Genomic DNA, 17,500 nt, shown 5'->3' with positions numbered 1-17,500 from the left:
AGTGCTGAAGCGCGTAGCACGTAAAAATCGTCTGTTCTCGGTTGCAGTACTCACTACCGAGTTCCAAACTCTCTGGAAGCAACGTCAGCACAAGAACTGTTCATCGGGAGCTTCGTGAAATGGGTTTCCGTGACCGAGCAGCCGCACACAAGCCTAAAATCACCATGCGCAATGTCAAGAGTGGGTTGGAGTGGTGCAAAGCTCGCCGCCATTGGACTCTGGAGCAGTGGAAACGTGTTCTCTGGAGTGATAAATCACCCTTCACCATCTGGCAGTCCGACGGACAAATCTGTCCCTATATATATAGACCCCTCAGTTCCAGTGAAGGGAAATTTTAACGCTACAGCATACAATGACATTCTAGACGTTTCTGTGCTTCCAACTTTGTGGCAACAGTTTGGGGAAGGGACTTTCCTCTTTCAGCATGACAATGCCCTCATGCACAAAGCGAGGTCCATACAGAAATGGTTTGTCGAGATCGGTGTGGAAGAACTTGACTGGCCTGCACAAAGCCTTGACCTCAACCTCATCGAACACCTTTGGGATGAATTGGAACGTTTGACGAGCAGGTGTCCCCATACTTTTGGTCATGGAGTGTATATCCTGATGCCTAGTCACCTTTCCCCTATACTTATGTACCTCTATCGATCCAGTATCCCTACACATTGTAAATATTGTTCTGGAACTGACCCTGTATATGGTATGCTTACTTTATTGTGTTTTTATTTTATATCGTATGTGTTTTTGTTCTACCTTGATATTTGTAGTATTGCATTTTAATTGATTACTGCATTGTTGGTGTTAGAGCTTGCAAGAAAGGCATTTCACTGTACATGTGCATGTGACATTAAAACTTGAAACAAACTAATGAGACAAATACTACAAAAGCGAAATCTATACATCTCTATGGTCGTCCCAAGGTACGCCAGAGGGCGCTAGCGGGGTAGCTAGTTAGCGATCGTAGTTCTGAGCCATCTGAAAGGATTAGCGCTATGTTTATTTGATCGTTGAGGATATGGCGCATTTGAACAGAAGGACTATTTTGTCTGCTGCATTATGACTGGATTTCTAGCCAGCTAACTAGCTTTCGCTAATTGCATTGCAGAGCCTACTTCTATTAAACGTTACGTCGTGTTTCTTATTGAAACACACATCCCGCAAGAAATTGTGAATTTAGATTGCATGCCAGAGTCTTAACTAGCTACGACAGCTAAGCAAGCCACTCCTGATTGTCTCATGTTTTGCTACAACCTTTGCTGTCTTATCGATTTGGCAACACTCGCTTGGCCACGTCTTATCAATTTGTGTATTTTAGTTTTCTCGTGGTAAACGCCAGCCTCTACCTAGCTAACGTTACCCAACAACCTGGTTGCTAAATGTCGGAGAAGAGTTCGAACTCGTCGGGCTCCGATGAAGATGTGGATCCCGAATCTGGGCATCCTGTTGAACTCGGTGGCGTCCTAAGCAAGGTAAGTCCTACAAAACAAACGATGGATCTTTATTAAAATGGCTAATGAGGGCGTGATCCTCTCAAAAACACTGCTGGGATACAACTAGAATAACTAAACTGAACAAAAACGCAACCTGTAAAGTGTTGGTCCCATGTTTCATGAGCTGAAATAAACGATCCCAGAAATGTTCCATATGCACAAAAAGCTTTCTCAAATGTTGTGCACAAATTTATTTACATCTCTGTTAGTGAGCATTTCTCCTTTGCCAAGATAATCCATCCACCTTACAGATGTGGCATATCAAGAAGCTGATAAACATGATCATTACACAGGTGCACCTTGTGCTGGGGACAAACAGCCACTCTAGAATGTGCAGTTTTGTGACAAGACAAGGCCACAGATGTATCAAGTTGAGGGAGCGTGCAATTGGCATGCTGACTGTAGGAATGTCCATGAGCTGTTGCCAAAGAATTGTGTTCATTTCTCTAAGCCGCCTCCAACTTCTTTTTAGAGAATTTGCAGTACGACCAAAAGGCCTTACAATCGCAGACCACGTGTATTGCGTCGTGTGGGCGAGCGGTTTTCGGATGTCAACTTTGAACAGAGTGCCTCATGGTTTGCGGTGGGTTTATGGAATTGGCAGTCATGAGCTATGGATACCGAATACCGTGATGTGATCCGATCCTTAGGCCCATTGTCTTGCCACCCATCCGCCGCCATAAGCTCATGTTTCAGCATGATAATGCACAGTGTTGCAAGGATTTGTACACAATTCCTGGAAGCTGAAAATGTTTCAGTTCCTGGATACTCACCAGACATGTCACCCATTGAGCATGTTTGGGATGCTCTGGATCGATGTGTACGACAGCGCATTCCAGTTCCCGTCAATATCCAGCTACTTCACACAGCCATTGAAAAGGATGGGACAACATTCCACAGGCCACAATCAAGTTTGATTAACTCTATGCGCAGGAGATTTGTTGCGCTGCATGAGGCAAATGGTGGTCACACCGGATACTGACTGGTTTTCTGATCCACGCCCCTACATTTTTTTAATGGTATCGGTGACCAACAGATGCATATCAATATTCCCAGTCATGTGAAATCCATAGATTAGGGCCTAATTAATTTATTTCATTTGACTGATTTACTTATATGAACTGTAACTCAGTAAAATCTTTTACATTTTAGCATGTTGCGTTTATATTTTTTGTTCAGTGTAGATAGCTAGCTGCTAGCTTTTGATTCAAAGCCCTCAAACCGGTGTATGAGTTGTGATTGATAGTCAACTGTTGTACACTTCCCTGTGGTGGACACTTCCTTATTGTGGACAATGGTTGGATTAGGTTGACAATCTCAATTAGGCCTACTATCAGACAATGGGTACCACAAACAAACAGCTCCAGCCACTCATAACAAGGTGGGCTCAGTTGCTTTGTATGGCGTCTTTTGTGGGCCACAAACATCCAGTTCTCTTTCAGTTAATTGGGAAATTCATTAAACTAATCATCATCTTTAGTGATTTGAAACTTAAGTGTGAAACTAAATACATTACCTCCTTCCTACTGTAATTGCACTGCTAGTAGAATTGTAGGCTTGACTATCTGCCTTTGTTTGTTGACAGTGGACCAACTACATTCACGGATGGCAGGACCGGTGGGTAGTGTTGAAGAACAACACTCTGAGCTACTATAAGTCAGAGGATGAGCGGGAGTTCGGCTGCAGGGGCTCTCTGTGTCTCAGCAAGGCGATCATCACAGTAAGTTAAAGGTTTATTTCCTCTCAGGAAGCAGCGTTATGGCACATTATTATGGCACCTGTCACAACAAAATGGACTTCATGATTTCCATCATACCAGCAGGGAAAGTGAAGGTAATCTCAAAAGACTATCTCGGTCCCGTTCTACTGGTTTTAAAGATTAGGTGAAAATATGCGAGTGAAATGCTTACGTAAAACTCAGACAATGTTAGGATGTTCTCTGTCATTACTTTGAGCAATAAATTGTCATTCCTTGGGTCCAATTTTCTCTGCCCCAGAGAGCTAAACATTAACCAGTAATGAGGCTGTTAGTGCACAGTAGGGGATAGAGAGCAGTATTTTATCAGACAAGGGCATACTGACACTACAAGGAGACCCATTTGTAAACACGTGTACATAGTCCTTTATTAGGCAACTGAAATCCTGATTCCGTCTTGAAATGTAATCTTTGGCCACGTACTGTTAGCCTTTGTATGCCATGCCTCTGTTTCTTCTATAGAAAAGTGTGTGGTCATATGCACATTCTTAAAAACATAGGTGCTTGGCTAATAAAGAATACTAGTAAAGATCAAGAAGGCGCGCACAGCGTTGAAGCTTCCAATTCACTGCTTTGTTGACAACGTTTCGATCAGAAACGGATCTTCGTCAGGTCAAACAAACCGAGTGTTCACATCCCAAAATATGTACATGTCACCTCACATGATCATTGCGGACATGACGCATGGTGGGTGCAAAAGCAATTTGTGTATCTCTAAATTTGATATCAATGAGTTGGGCACATGTAGTAGTTCCAGGAAATTATATATATTTACAAAATGACCAAGTAGGAGACCTGGAAGGCAAGACAAATCAGAGTGACATATTCATATAAGAAATGGTCTGATATCAAACTCTTGGTTCAGACCTCTAGGAGACATGGTACACAAACGGTGAATCCAATACAATTCTCTTCTCAGTAAAAGATTATCAGTACCCCCCCCCCCCTACTCAGAGTATTAACATGTGTGATAGCAATGTATCTCAGAGAGCTAATGTTGTGACGAGCCGCCATGAAATGTGCAGCCACCAGGGTTCTCTGGTCAAGAGTCCTGATATTACTCATGTGTTTCGCTATCCTTGTTTTCAGTCCTCATTTCATTTTTGCCTACATAGCGTAGACCACAAATACACTTGATCAGTTACATCACATTTTTTGTGGAACACGTGATGATGACCTGGCCTGTAATAGGGTGATTGAAGATTGTGCATTTATTCTTACATCGGGTACATCGGCCACATCTATAGTTACCGTCCGGCACATTGTCTAGAAAGGTACTACGTGGCGCTGGTGGAAGATCAGACCTCACCGCCATGTGACTGATGTTGTGGGCGTGTCTGAAGACTACCCGCGGGGGTTCTGTAAACGTCCAGTTGTTGATCAGTGCTCAAGATGTGCCAGTGTTTTTTTTAATGATGTGGTCGAACTGTTTACTGAGTGAGGAGTATTGAAGGCGTTGGTCAGAAGGGCGGGGAGGTTTGGCCGTGAGAATGTCATCCTGGGTCATATTTTAATAACGTTCCCTTGCAATCATCTGGGTAACCCCGCTGTCTGAAACGCTCATCCAGATAGTCAGCTTGTTTGTCATTGTCGCTCTGTGTACTACAAATACTGCGTATGTGACTGTATTGGCTAATGGGGAGGCTCTTTAAAAAAGAAATGTAGGGGTGGAAGCTGTCCCCGCGTAACAGGGAATTCCTGTCCGTCGGCTTCCTGTATAGGTCCGCGCTAAAGCCACCCCCCTCCCTCTTAATCAAAATGTCAAGAACTTGTTTCATGTCCATCAAAGGTGAGGGTGAATTTTAAATGTTCACTGCTTGTATTGATGGAGTMGAATCYATMGTTCCTCTGCTGTGCCCTGAAATAGAAGGAATACATCATCAATGAAGCGTTTCTAGAGTCTGATAAATGGCGCAGGAATGGATTGTTAGGGCTGGAAGTCACCTTCTCAAACAACCCCACATACAGTTTGGCATAATTTGGTGCCATTTTACTCCCCATAGCKGTTTCCTTCTGTTGAATGAACATTCTTAGTCAGATCTTAGTCAGAACAGTCTCGGCCAGTTCAACAATCCAGTTAGTGCTAGGGAGTGTGCCAGTGGGTCGTTGACTAAGACAGTGTGCCAAGGCTTCCAGGCTTCCCTGATCGGTGATATTAGTATACACGGATTCAACATCAAACAAGCCACAATAGGTCTCCCTGGTGGCTTATCCAATAGTTTATGGATTTTTGGTAAGACGTGAATAACGCTCCTGATTGGATTGTCTACTTTCATGAACTCATATTCTTTTTGCATAATTTCTCCGCTTTCCAACAGAGACTTCAGCTTGCAGTGAATCCCATCTTTGAACAGTGGTGTGGGGTCACGTGAKAATTTCTGATAGAAAGTAGTGGTGTTCAATTGTCCCCGAATCTCATTCACATAGTCATCACAGTTTTAACAACACCACAGCTCCGCCCTTGTCAGCATTACGCACTATCAAAGTGGAATAATTTATTTTTCAATCGTCCAATGCTTGTCTCTGTTCTTTAGGGAGGTTATTGTAGACTCTGTATTCTCGTTTCTTATTCAGAATCTGAGACATCGTTTCCCACCGATCTGCAGTATGTTTCTAGGGAGGGATTTCTGTATCTGGGCGGACAAATGGTGGATTTTGCTCGAAAAGGGGTATTTGTTCTGTGGGATATGTCATTCTCTATTGTGTCACCCATACTGGACACATCCACATTTGGACTCTTATCATTTATGGAACAGCTTCTGTTTCTTGCCATTTGACCCTTTATTTCCCTCAGGCAGGCCTCCTGTTGGTCAGATAAGCTGAAATCCAACACCCTGGTTAAACATTACATTTTTTCTCTGAAAATACCATGGTTCAGTACAGAGGTCAAACAAATGGTATTACTGCTATTTGTGCAATATGATCAAATCGGATTAACACTACAATATGGGATGTTGTAACTTCGGGATTTTGGTAATGAAGCCCTGTATCTACTTCTCCAGAGTCAGATTAACTCGTGGATGCCATTTTTATATCTGCGTGCAGTTTGAAGGAAGTTGCAAAGGTGTCTTTGTGCTCTTGAGAGAGCATTAGTTCCTTTTGTCTAGGTAAATGCAACTCCGAGGACTACAAGGTTTTAATACTAGCAGCACGCCCACCCAGTCGGTGGCATTCAGTCTGGAATAATGAAGGCAACAACAAGACTCATACTGCTTTCATTTAGGATTTACAGTATTTTGCATGTAAAAATAAATAAATAAAACTAGGGCAATGTTTATGACCCCCTTAKAAACAAGCCCATTTTTCCCCCACATTTTGCCTGCATACGCCTTTATACCTCCCGTGCACATACTGTAGCGGTATGCTGGTGACTAGTAGTAGTGGTGTGCAGATGTGGGTGGGCCTATATTTGAATAAATCCATTGAATAWWCACCATTAATAATTTGTTTAGGCAGGTCCTAAGAAGCATAAGATTAATAAAAAGTATTTTCAAAACCATAGAATGGCATATTTTGAGTTTAATTATGTTATCTCCAAATGAATGAAATCAATAGTTCATTATTTTGTTCATTAAACAGACAAGATATCACAGTTAAAATACATATGTTTTGTAGTAACAATGTAATGGAATATAACATAATAAAATACAAATAATATTTTTCCCACACAACTTGTCACGGAWACGTGTGGAACCTCTATGTAAAAAATAAATACATTGATATTTGGAAACAGAGCCCGAGTTTAATTTTATATTTTTTATCCACGTTTCATCTCTTTCCTACCCTCACTCTACTTTTAGGGAGCGGGCGTAGGGTCTTACCATTGAAAGTATATTCTTCATGATACCGATTTTAGAAAAGAATAGCAATCCTATTTTCTAAAACATGTGAGTCTCGTATTCATATTTCACAACCTCCGTGGGCTTTTGGAGTTGCATATACGCGATCYAGCAAAATAGTAGYCCTACACTTGATTTAGGCTACATTATTGCACGCTAAATGTTTCTGATCAGTGATAGATGAGAAAACCAATAGATGAGCTATACCACCTCCACGTATTTGTCCAACCAGAAACCAATTAACCAAATAGTCAATACAGACAGAGATTCAGTGAAATCAAAATCCCATTGATTTGAGACAAGTCAGACTTTTTGTCGGGAGTAGGCCTAGGCTACTAAGTGACTGCGAGTGAAGAGCAAAATAATCTAATTGTTAAACTATATAACATGCTGTCAAAATGTTGTAATAAATTAACCAATTAGACAAGATGGTCATGGGCAGCACTCACCTCCATTTAGCTAACATTTTCCCAGCCTGACTGTAGCCTAACCAATATCCAAARYGAGATTAAGTGAAAACAAAAATCGGACATTGATTGATTTATCAAGATGAGTCCCCACCGTTGTCTCAAAGCAGTGCGATGGCGCTGTCCCAATCAAAACGGTTCTGAAATMATCTAGTTGACCACACGCGGGTAGGCTATTGCTTAAAATGTGTTACAAAGATTGGATGACTTTGGGAGTTTCAGTAAGCAATAATTTGATACATGCCTTCAATTGCGTTAGCCTACTTTATTCCAATATGTTCATCGTTCATTGATTTTTAATCCACACATTACACATTCATTCTATATGGATCCATCCAGTTGTGCTTAAGAAAACATGCATGCTTCGTGGTGGGCTATGCGACGAGATGGGAGAAGTGACATGCCCCGCAAAGTTTAGCACTGGCGGGAGGATGGTTAACTGGCACTGCCGAGCAACCATCGTGAGTTTAAGAGCGTAGTGCGTGCCAATGCCGCCTCAGCATTACGGCGACGTTTCATACTAAGCCGTAGGCAGAAGTTTACGAGATGATTACTACGTTGTTAGGTGTAAGTAAACGTTTTGGCTTTGATACTGGCAATCCRTTTCAGATAAAAGGTATATTTCTATTGTTATTGACTCTACTTTTGTTTGTGTTTAACTCTGTGTTGTTTGTCACTGCTTTATCTTGGCCGACCTGGTTAAATAAAGGTGAAATAAAATGAATAAATAATGAAAATCTGGATAAAAAAAGTTGCCGGAAAAACGTCTTGGTGTGATATGATATTAAAGGGATATGCCTCATGACTCCTGCATGCTTCACACTCGGGACTTTGACTCTCTATTGGTTACACAGACTTTTTGGCCTCCCATTTTATTCTAACCACCTCTCGCTGGATTTGTATTCATGTTACCTGATGAAATTGCTGTACAATATGATCTTTTTGCCATCTGATGCACATTCAAATGTCATAATCAGCACTATAGAGCTCTCCCTGTCCTCCCTGATTGTATTACTGTTGACAATATCTGGAAATGTGCATGTACACCCTGCTCCATCTACTGTTGCTAGCCCCAATTCTGACTTGTGCTCTATCTGCTTCCTGATTTCTGCTCTCGTAAAAGCATGGGTTTTCTGCATGTTAACACTAGAAGCTTATTACCTAAAATGGATCAATTGAAAGTGTGGTTTCACAGCTCCAATCCAGATGTGTTGGTTGTGGTTAAGGAAGAGTGTTTTGAATACTGATGTTAACCATTCTGGTTATAAACTTTTTCGGGCAAGACAGATCTTCCAAAGGTGGTGGAGTGGCAATCTTTACCAAGGATCACCTTCCGTGCTCTGTTGTCGCCGCCAAGTCTGTCCCCAAACAATTTGATTTCCTGGTATTAAGCAGTAAACTTTCAAATAGCTCTTTGTTGACTGTTGCTGGGTGCTATCGTCCACCATCAGCACCGGCATGTACCCTACCTGCCCTAAGCTCCCTCCTGGCCCCTTCTGAATTTTTCCTGCTATGTGACCTAAACTGAGACATGCTTAAACCACCCGACCAAGTCCTAAAGCAATGGGACTCCCTAAATCTTGCTCAGATTATTACCAATCCCACAAGGTATGACTCCAAACAKCCAGAAAAGGCTACTCTTCTTGATGTTARCCTCACAAATACTCCTGACAGGTATCAGTCTGGTGTTTTCTGTAATGACCTTAGTGATCACTGTTTTATAGTGTTCATAATGGCTGCTCAGTGAAACAACCTGTCCTGATTTGTCATAGACACTGGCTAAAAAACTTTAATGAGCAYGCCTTCCTTCATGATCTGGCCTCTGTGTAATGCTTGATACCCTCTGAAGATGTTTATATTTTCAGTGGTATTGTAAACAAACAAGCCCCAAAAAAGAAATTGAGAATTAAAAACAGGTGCAGCCCCTGGTTCGACCGTGATCTTGCAGAGTTACTCCACCTCAAGAATTCCATTTGGCAAAAGGCCTGGCACACGCATACTCAGGCTGATTGGCTCTCGTTAAGGCAAATGAGAAATAAGTGCACTCAGGCTATCCGGAAGGCCAGCTAGTCAGCGCATGTCCTGGTAATCCGTCTGGCCCCGCGGCCTTGTGAATGTTTACATTGTGTTTTGAAAGCTTTTGATACAGTAGACCATTCCATTCTTGTGGGCCGGCTAAGGAGTATTGGTGTCTCTGAGGGGTCTTTCTCCTGGTTTGCTAACTACCTCAAAGAGTGCAGTGTATAAGGTCAGAAAATCTGCTATCTCAGCCACTGCCTGTCACCAAGGGAGTACCCCAAGGCTCAATCCTAGGCCCCATGCTCTTCTCAATTTACATCAACAACATAGCTCAGGCAGTAGGAAGCTCTCTCATCCATTTATATGCAGAGTATAGTCTTATGCTCAGCTGGCCCCTCCCCAGATTTTGTGATAAATGCTCTACAACAAAGATTTCTTAGTGTCCAACAAGCTCAAACAAGCTACCCTTAACCTTGTTCTGAACACCTCCAAAACAAAGGTAAAATGGTTTGGTAAGAAGAATGCCCCTCTCCCCACAGGCGTGACTACTACCTCCTGGGGGTTTAGAGCTTGAGGTAGTCACCTCATACAAGTACTTGGGAGTAGGGCTAGACAGTGCACTGTCCTTCTCTCAGCACATTTAAATCTAGACTTGGTTTCCTTTATCGTAATCACTCCTCTTTCACCCCAGCTGCCAAACTAACCCTGATTCAGATGGCCACCCTACCCATGCTAGATTACAGCGACATAATTTCTAGATCGGCAGGTAATGGTACTCTCGAGCGGCTAAATGTTCTTTACCATTCGGCCATCAGATTTGCCACCAATGAAACTTATAGGACACATCACTGCACTCTATACTCCTCTGTAAACTGGTCATCTCTGTATACCCGTCGCAAGACCCACTGGTTGATGCTTATTTATAAAACCCTCTTAGGCCTCACTCCCCCCTATCTGAGATATCTCCTGCAATCTTCATCCTCCAAATACAACACCCGTTCTGCTAGTCACATTCTGTTAAAGGTCCCCAAAGTGCACACATTCCTGGGTCACTCGTCTTTTCAGTTCACTGCAGCTAGTTACTGGAACGAGCTGCAACAAACACTCAAACTGGACAGTTTTATCTCCATCTCTTCATTCAAAGACACTCTTACTGACAGRTGTGACTGCTTTGTGTGATGTATTGTTGTCTGTGCTAGAGGTCGACCGATTATGACTTTTCAACACCGATGGCGATTATTGGAGGACCAAAAAAGCCGATATCGATTAATCGGCCGATTTTTAAAAATGTATTTGTAATAATGACAATTACAACAATACTGAATGAACACTTATTTTAACTTAATATAATACATCAATAAAATCTATTTAGCCTCAAATAAACAATGAAACATGTTCAATTTGGTTTAAATAATGCAAAAACAAAGTGTTGGAGGAGAAAGTAAAAGTGCCATATGTGCCATGTAAGAAAGCTAACGTTTAAGTTCCTTGCTCAGAACATGAGCACATATGAAAGCTGGTGGTTCCTTTTAACATGAGTCTTCAATATTCCCAGGTAAGAAGTTTTAGGTTGTAGTTATTATAGGACGATTTCTCTCTATACCATTTGTATTTCATTAACCTTTGACTATTGGATGTTCTTATAGGCACTTTACTATTGCCAGTGTAACAGTATAGCTTCCATCCCTCTCCTCGCTCCTACCTGGGCTCGAACCAGGAACATAACGACAACAGCCACCCTCGAAACAGCGTTACCCATGCAGAGCAAGGGGAATAACTACTCCAAGTCTCAGAGCGAGTGACGTTTGAAACGCTATTAACGCYCAGCCCGCTAACTAGCTAGCCATTTCACATCGGTTACACCAGCCTAATCTCTAGGCTTGAAGCACAGCGAAGGGCTTCTGGCAAAACGCAGGAAAGTGCTGTTTGAATTAATGCTTACGAGCCTGCTGCTGCRTACCACCGCTCAGTCAGACTACTCTATCAAATCATAGACTTAGTTATAACATAACACACAGAAATACGAGCCGTAGGTCATTAATATGGTCGAATCCGGAAACTATCATCTCGAAAACAAGACGTTTATTCTTTTAGTGAAATACGGAACTGTTCCGTATTTTATCTAACGGGTGGCATCCATAAGTCTAAATATTCCTGTTACATTGCACAACCTTCAATGTTATGTRATAATTACGTAAAATTCTGGCAAATTAGGCGGCCCAAACTGTTGCGTTCATTGCACGCAGAGTCAGTGTATATGCAAGAGAAGTGACACAATTTCACCTGGTTAATATTGCCTGCTAACCTGGATTTCTTTTAGCTAAATATGCAGGTTTAAAAATATATACTTCTGTGTATTGATTTTAAGAAAGGCATTGATGTTTATGGTTAGGTACACATTGGAGCAACGATACGCACTGCATCGATTATATGCAACGCAGGACACGCTAGATAAACTAGTAATATCATCAACCATGTGGAGTTAACTCGTGATTCTGATTGATTGTTTTTTTATAAGATAAGTTTAATGCTAGCTAGCAACTTACCTTGGCTTCTACTGCATTCGCGTAACAGGCAGGCTCCTCGTGGAGTGCAATGTAATCAGGTGGTTAGAGCGTTGGACTAGTTAACTGTAAGGTTGCAAGATTGAATCCCCTGAGCTGACAAGGTAAACATCCCCTGAACGAGGCAGTTAACCCACCGTCATTGAAAATAAGGATGTGTTCTTAACTGACTTGCTTAGTTAAATAAAGATTAAATAWAGGTGTTAAAAAAAACGGTGTCCAAAGATACCGATTTCCGATTGTTATGAAAACTTGAAATRGGCCATAATTAATCGGCCAATCCGATTAATCGGTCGACCTCTAGTCTGTACCTTCTTGCCCTTTGTGCTGTTGTCTGTGCCCAATAATGTTTGTACCATGTTTTTGTGCTGCTACCATGCTGTGTTGTCATGTGTTTCTGCCTTGCTATGTTGTCTTAGGTCTCTTATGTAGTGTTTGTTGTCTCTTGTCGTGTGTTTTGTACTATATWTYTARWTTTTTTWTTTTTTATTCCCTTTTGCCTTTTGGTAGGCTGTCATTGTAAATAAGAATTTGTTCTTAACTGACTTGCCTAGTTAAATAAAAAAATGAATACAAATAAAATATCAGAGAAACGGAACCCTTTTTCCAAATATCCCAAAGCCTGAGCTCTCTGTTGACGGACTCTATCAGCGGTTTGTATGTGAAGTCTGAGCTCTCTGTTGACGGACTCTATCAGCGGTATGCATGTGAAGTCTGAGGAATGCAGAAACAATCCGTCGGTTAATACCTTGCTCAGTAGAAGCCAGCTTCACAGTTAGGTCGTACACCATAGACAGTACGCTCACCTCACACACATGGTAGATATTTGTGCAGGAAATGCAACAGTTAGATGATTGTGCTTCTGGCTATGGCTCAACCCCCTGCTGTGTCATGACAGTGCAGACTACTGTTTACACATCGCTCTCTGACATATCTTCTGCAGTTGTTCAGTATCTTGTGCTTCTAGAAAAGCTCTTTTCATGCAGTATCTGTGTTTTTTTCCCAGAAATGGATTGTGTTTTGTATTCTCTGTTACTTTTATATTCTAGTACAATGTAAAATCATTTCACATTAGAGTTGTTCATGCTGCTATGAAACTACTATTGATCATGTCAACAATACGAGCAACGTTTTCAAAACCTAAGAACCAGCAAGCGTAGCAACTGTAGCGTTGGCTGAAGTGTTCTAAATCAGATCTCTCCCCACACACACACACACACACACACACACACACACACACACACACTCACAGAGAAATGGATAGCAGCACACTGTGCTGCTGGGGAAGGAACAGTTTTAAAGGAGAGACAGCCAGGCTTTATGGGCCGTGTCTGATACAGCCTTGTGCCAGTGGACTTAATGCTTCCTATGAGTCACACAGATAAGAGTTTCTTAAAGGAATGCTTGATAGGAGTAGGGTGGAGAAGTCAAATAAAATGTAWATTTGTCACATGCTTCATAAACAACAGGTGTAGACTAACAGTGAAATGTTTACTTACGGGCCCTCCCCAACAATACAGTAGTGCTGATCGATTTAGTGCTTTTTGAGGTCGTTTTCGGTTAGTTTATTAAAAAATAATCACTYTTTTTGATTTCGGGGGAAGAGACATTAAATGCATTATGTGGGTTGAATGCTGTTAACAACACAGAATAAAACAATTAATAAAAGTCATGATTGTAGTMCATGCGTATCACTTATTAATTCCTTTTGTTTAATTTGATGACTTTATTCGTTTATTCCAAGTCATCTCTATAGAGCTGCTGTCTGTGCTTTCAAAGTAAATATAGCCTACTTTTTATGACTTCTGAATACCAACTATCAATCACTTTGTCATTAGATAATGTATTTTCAGGTAGAGATACCTCGCAAAGCAACTTGTTTTTATCCCTCTCGCACATTCTCTCTTTGCATCAAAGAGGTCTGTGTCTACTCCAGACAASTAAGCGGGCGCACAATGGATTATGGTCATTGTAGTTTAGCGCAGAAAATGTGGTAATTAACTATGTAGAATATTTGCCTGTTGGAAACTACAACTCCCTACTACATTGCACAGTTCGGACTTGATCTGATTTATCTCTACYGAAACTGAGCATGGAGCTCACAGAAAAAGAATGAACGAAATGGAGATCAAATAATTGAACCTACGTTGGTCAATCAGTTTAAAAAAAATGAAAAATAACCAACTTTTCCGTTATTCACCTCAGCGCTACAATGCAGAGAAAAAATGAGAAATAATAGAAAAATAATAARGCAATGAATACTGATAACTTGGCTATATACACGGGGTACCGGGTCGATGTGCAGGGGATCGAGGTAATTGAGGTAGATATGTACATATAGGTAACCAAGAGGCAGGTAGCCTAGTGGTTAGAGAGTTGGACTAGGAACCGAAAGGTTGCAAGATCAAATCCCCAAGCTGACAAGGTACAAATCTGTCGTTCTGCCCCTGAACAAGGCAGTTAACTTTGTTCCTGGGCCGTCATTGAAAATAAGAATTTGTTCTTCACTGACTTGCCTAGTTAAATAAAGGTAAAATAAATAAGTAGAGATAAAGTGACATAATGAGTCCAAAGAGTGTTTCCCCATAGACACTGATCTAGTGTCAGATTTGTCTTATTTCCTCCAATGGTGAAGATCTTGTTTAGGGGAAGGGCAATCTGATTACAGATCTGTGCTTATATACTTCTACCAGCAATGGTACAGGAGGGGAAAGAGAAACCAACAGCCCTCCAAGTTCAGCTTAACTCATGAAATGAAARATATGGGGATCGATTAAGTGTTATGATTTAAAAAGCTAAATGCAATGTTGTGTTAAATGATGTGGGAATTACATGTGTGTTCTAGAGAATGTGGTGTGGGGGCACTGCAGTTTGTCGACAAAGGTTACAGAACATAAAACGGGGAGCTTAATTAGTCAAGTTGATTTAAACAAGGGCAACATCAGCTAGCATCAGCGGGCCATTTCTATTGGAGGAGCTGTAATTTAGAGAACAGAGAACGYACCCAATCCCAAAGGAAGCTATGGAATTCCTGGTGCATGTGCTTGGATTCTTGAAGCTGGCCAGGGCTGGGGATCGGGGAGGAGGAGAAGGATGAGAAGGGAAGGTTTATGAAGACCCTGGTTCCGAGAGYAATGCAGGAGACATTAGACATCAGGTTGTAATTACAGCCCTATTTATTGAGTTCGAGAACATTCTCTATATGGAATCCATATGTGTCAGAACCACATTCCTCATTCATTCGACATGGTGATTGGAACATTCCCAGGACAACAACTCAGTGAAAGGCATAATAATAAAGTCTATTGTTGGCTGTTTTTGACTAATCTGAAAGAGGGAACATATCATTTGACATGCTATTGACCACTCGTTTGTTTTAAACTGGTAATGATAGAGACACTTCACTTTTCAGTCATTTCTGCTGTAGGGTTTGATGTCTCCTAGTGTAACTATTGTCACTCATGTGTCTCATCTCTCTCTGTCCTCTGTCTCTTTCTCTGTCTCTCTGTCTCTCTCTGCAGCCCCATGAGTTTGATGAGTGTCGTATTGACATCAGTGTGAACGACAGTGTGTGGTACCTACGGGCAGAGGACCCAAAGCACCGGCTCCGATGGATTGACTCCATCGAATTACACAAGGTAAGACTAAAGAATCTCTCCTTAGATAGAACTGAGGTATTCCCCTTGGTATGTGCTGGGGCTTGGACTGAAGTCAGCTGACATGTCTAGTGAGTGTAGCTCTGCTACCCATCAGTGAGGTGGCACTGGGCAGCGGGCTCAGTTTGAAACGCCACTACTTCATGTTGATCTGAGCAGGTTAGATGGTAATACACCATAGCGTCTATACGGTCCTTGTTGTTCCGGCCTGATTTTCGCCGTGTTACTTGTCCAATACTTTCATATCTACACAATAAGTGGGGTTGACTAGTACTGGGGGTAGAATGTACTAGCCTAGGGGTTGATTTTAGAACAGAACAAGAYAAGGGCCTGGTGTTTCTGTGAGGTGAACAGAAAGGGAGTGGAGTCAGGAAATGTGGGGGGTCACAACCCATCAACCTGGGAATGCTGGGAATCTTGGGAGTGGCCAAAGGGGGGGGGGGGCTGTTCACACACTGATGGCGTGACCACCTGATGTAGGGTGAGTCCCATTGCTGACAAACTGTCCTACCACTAACATGTGCTGCATATGGGCAGAGACCAGGCACTCCACAGGCTGACACATTCATCACTGTCTGTGTGAAGGGATCTCTGCTGGTTAGGACAGGAGAGGACTGTACGGCGTTCAGTTCAGCAGTGCCCTCCACATGGCCGAATTGAAAGAACCACAACTTCAACCGTAGACGACCAAGAATCCATTCAATTAAATCAAGTCCTTGACCTTGTTATCTACCTTTTGGTCTGTTTAAGGAGTTTCTCTTGAATGCTCAGGTAGGAGCAGAAGTCCTTCAAGGAAAGTATTAGACCTCAGGTTGGTGCAGACAGCGAAGTAGCAGTAACACGTCTCTCCACTGTGAAGTGACGTCAGAGACAAACGGAGAGCCAYGCGCCCATCGTGTATCTGCAACCGTCTGCCTGTGTGTTTGGGTGTAGGTGTTGAAAGGATGTTTTTTTGGAAGTGGTGTGACTGATCACAGGAGCCTGTTAAGTGTCTTCCAGACTAGTAGCGGGTTTATGCCTGGTCTCTGACCAACCGCAAAAGCCAATTTAGGCMCCCGAGTGGCGCAGTGGTCTAAGGCACTGCATCTCCAGTGCTAGAGGAGTCACTACAGACACCCTGGTTCGAATCCAGCCTGCATCGCAGCCGGCTGTGATTAGGAGTCCCCTAGGGCGGCGCACAAWTGGCCCAGCGTCGTCCGGGTTTGGCCGGGGTAGGCCGTCATTGTAAATAACAATTTGTTCTTAACTGACTTGCTTGATCCGAAAATGTCGTCGAAGTATGGAGGGTGTGACGCAATTGCTGAGCCTCCGGAGACGTGCAGAGGCCAAATTGAGCTCCGTAATGCATCGCCGCGCGCCTCCCAAATGTTGTAACAATTCAGAGGGCTCTGCATAGCTCTGTATAGTTTCACATTGACTTGATTGATTGATGGTAGGTGAGGGCGGGAGGTCCTGTATAAACACAAACTCCCTTGACAACTTTCTTCACAACAGCTCTGCTCAGTATCTCAGTAAATTCTGTACGGCCACTGCAGAAGTCGGATTTACCATGCAGAGTTTTTAACCCACTCACTCAGCCATACCCACTGCAGGAGTGGAAATGTGTCTGCACTGCCACCTACTGACCTAACAGGGACTTGCATGTGAACTTCCTTGGACGCTTGACTCTCTTGTGGTGTGTGTGTGGTGATGGTTCAGTGTGGCGGCGG

The 17,500-nt window shown here is 42.4% G+C and overlaps 1 protein-coding gene across 4 annotated transcripts in view; it reads left to right on the top strand.

The window, feature by feature from the left end:
* The first annotated feature begins 933 nt into the window (after nucleotides 1-933).
* LOC111975198 (ceramide transfer protein) overlaps nucleotides 934-17,500 on the top strand; it is a 35,761-nt gene continuing 19,194 nt past the window's right edge. For 2 of the 4 annotated variants that reach the window (XM_070447070.1, XM_024003425.2), the window contains exons 1-3: nucleotides 936-1,469; nucleotides 3,076-3,210; nucleotides 15,657-15,773. In XM_070447070.1, the coding sequence (XP_070303171.1) occupies nucleotides 1,377-1,469; nucleotides 3,076-3,210; nucleotides 15,657-15,773 (345 nt within the window). In that variant the 5' untranslated portion in view covers nucleotides 936-1,376. Of the gene's footprint in view, nucleotides 1,470-3,075; nucleotides 3,211-15,656; nucleotides 15,774-17,500 lie in introns of all 4 variants that reach the window. The other 2 variants (XM_024003423.2, XM_024003424.2) reach the window with 2 other exon arrangements.

Source organism: Salvelinus sp. IW2-2015, linkage group LG15, assembly GCF_002910315.2.
Source record: "Salvelinus sp. IW2-2015 linkage group LG15, ASM291031v2, whole genome shotgun sequence".
Lineage (NCBI taxonomy): Eukaryota > Metazoa > Chordata > Actinopteri > Salmoniformes > Salmonidae > Salvelinus > Salvelinus sp. IW2-2015.
Note: the sequence above shows the minus strand (reverse complement) of the source record. Positions and strands in the feature narration are given on the sequence as shown.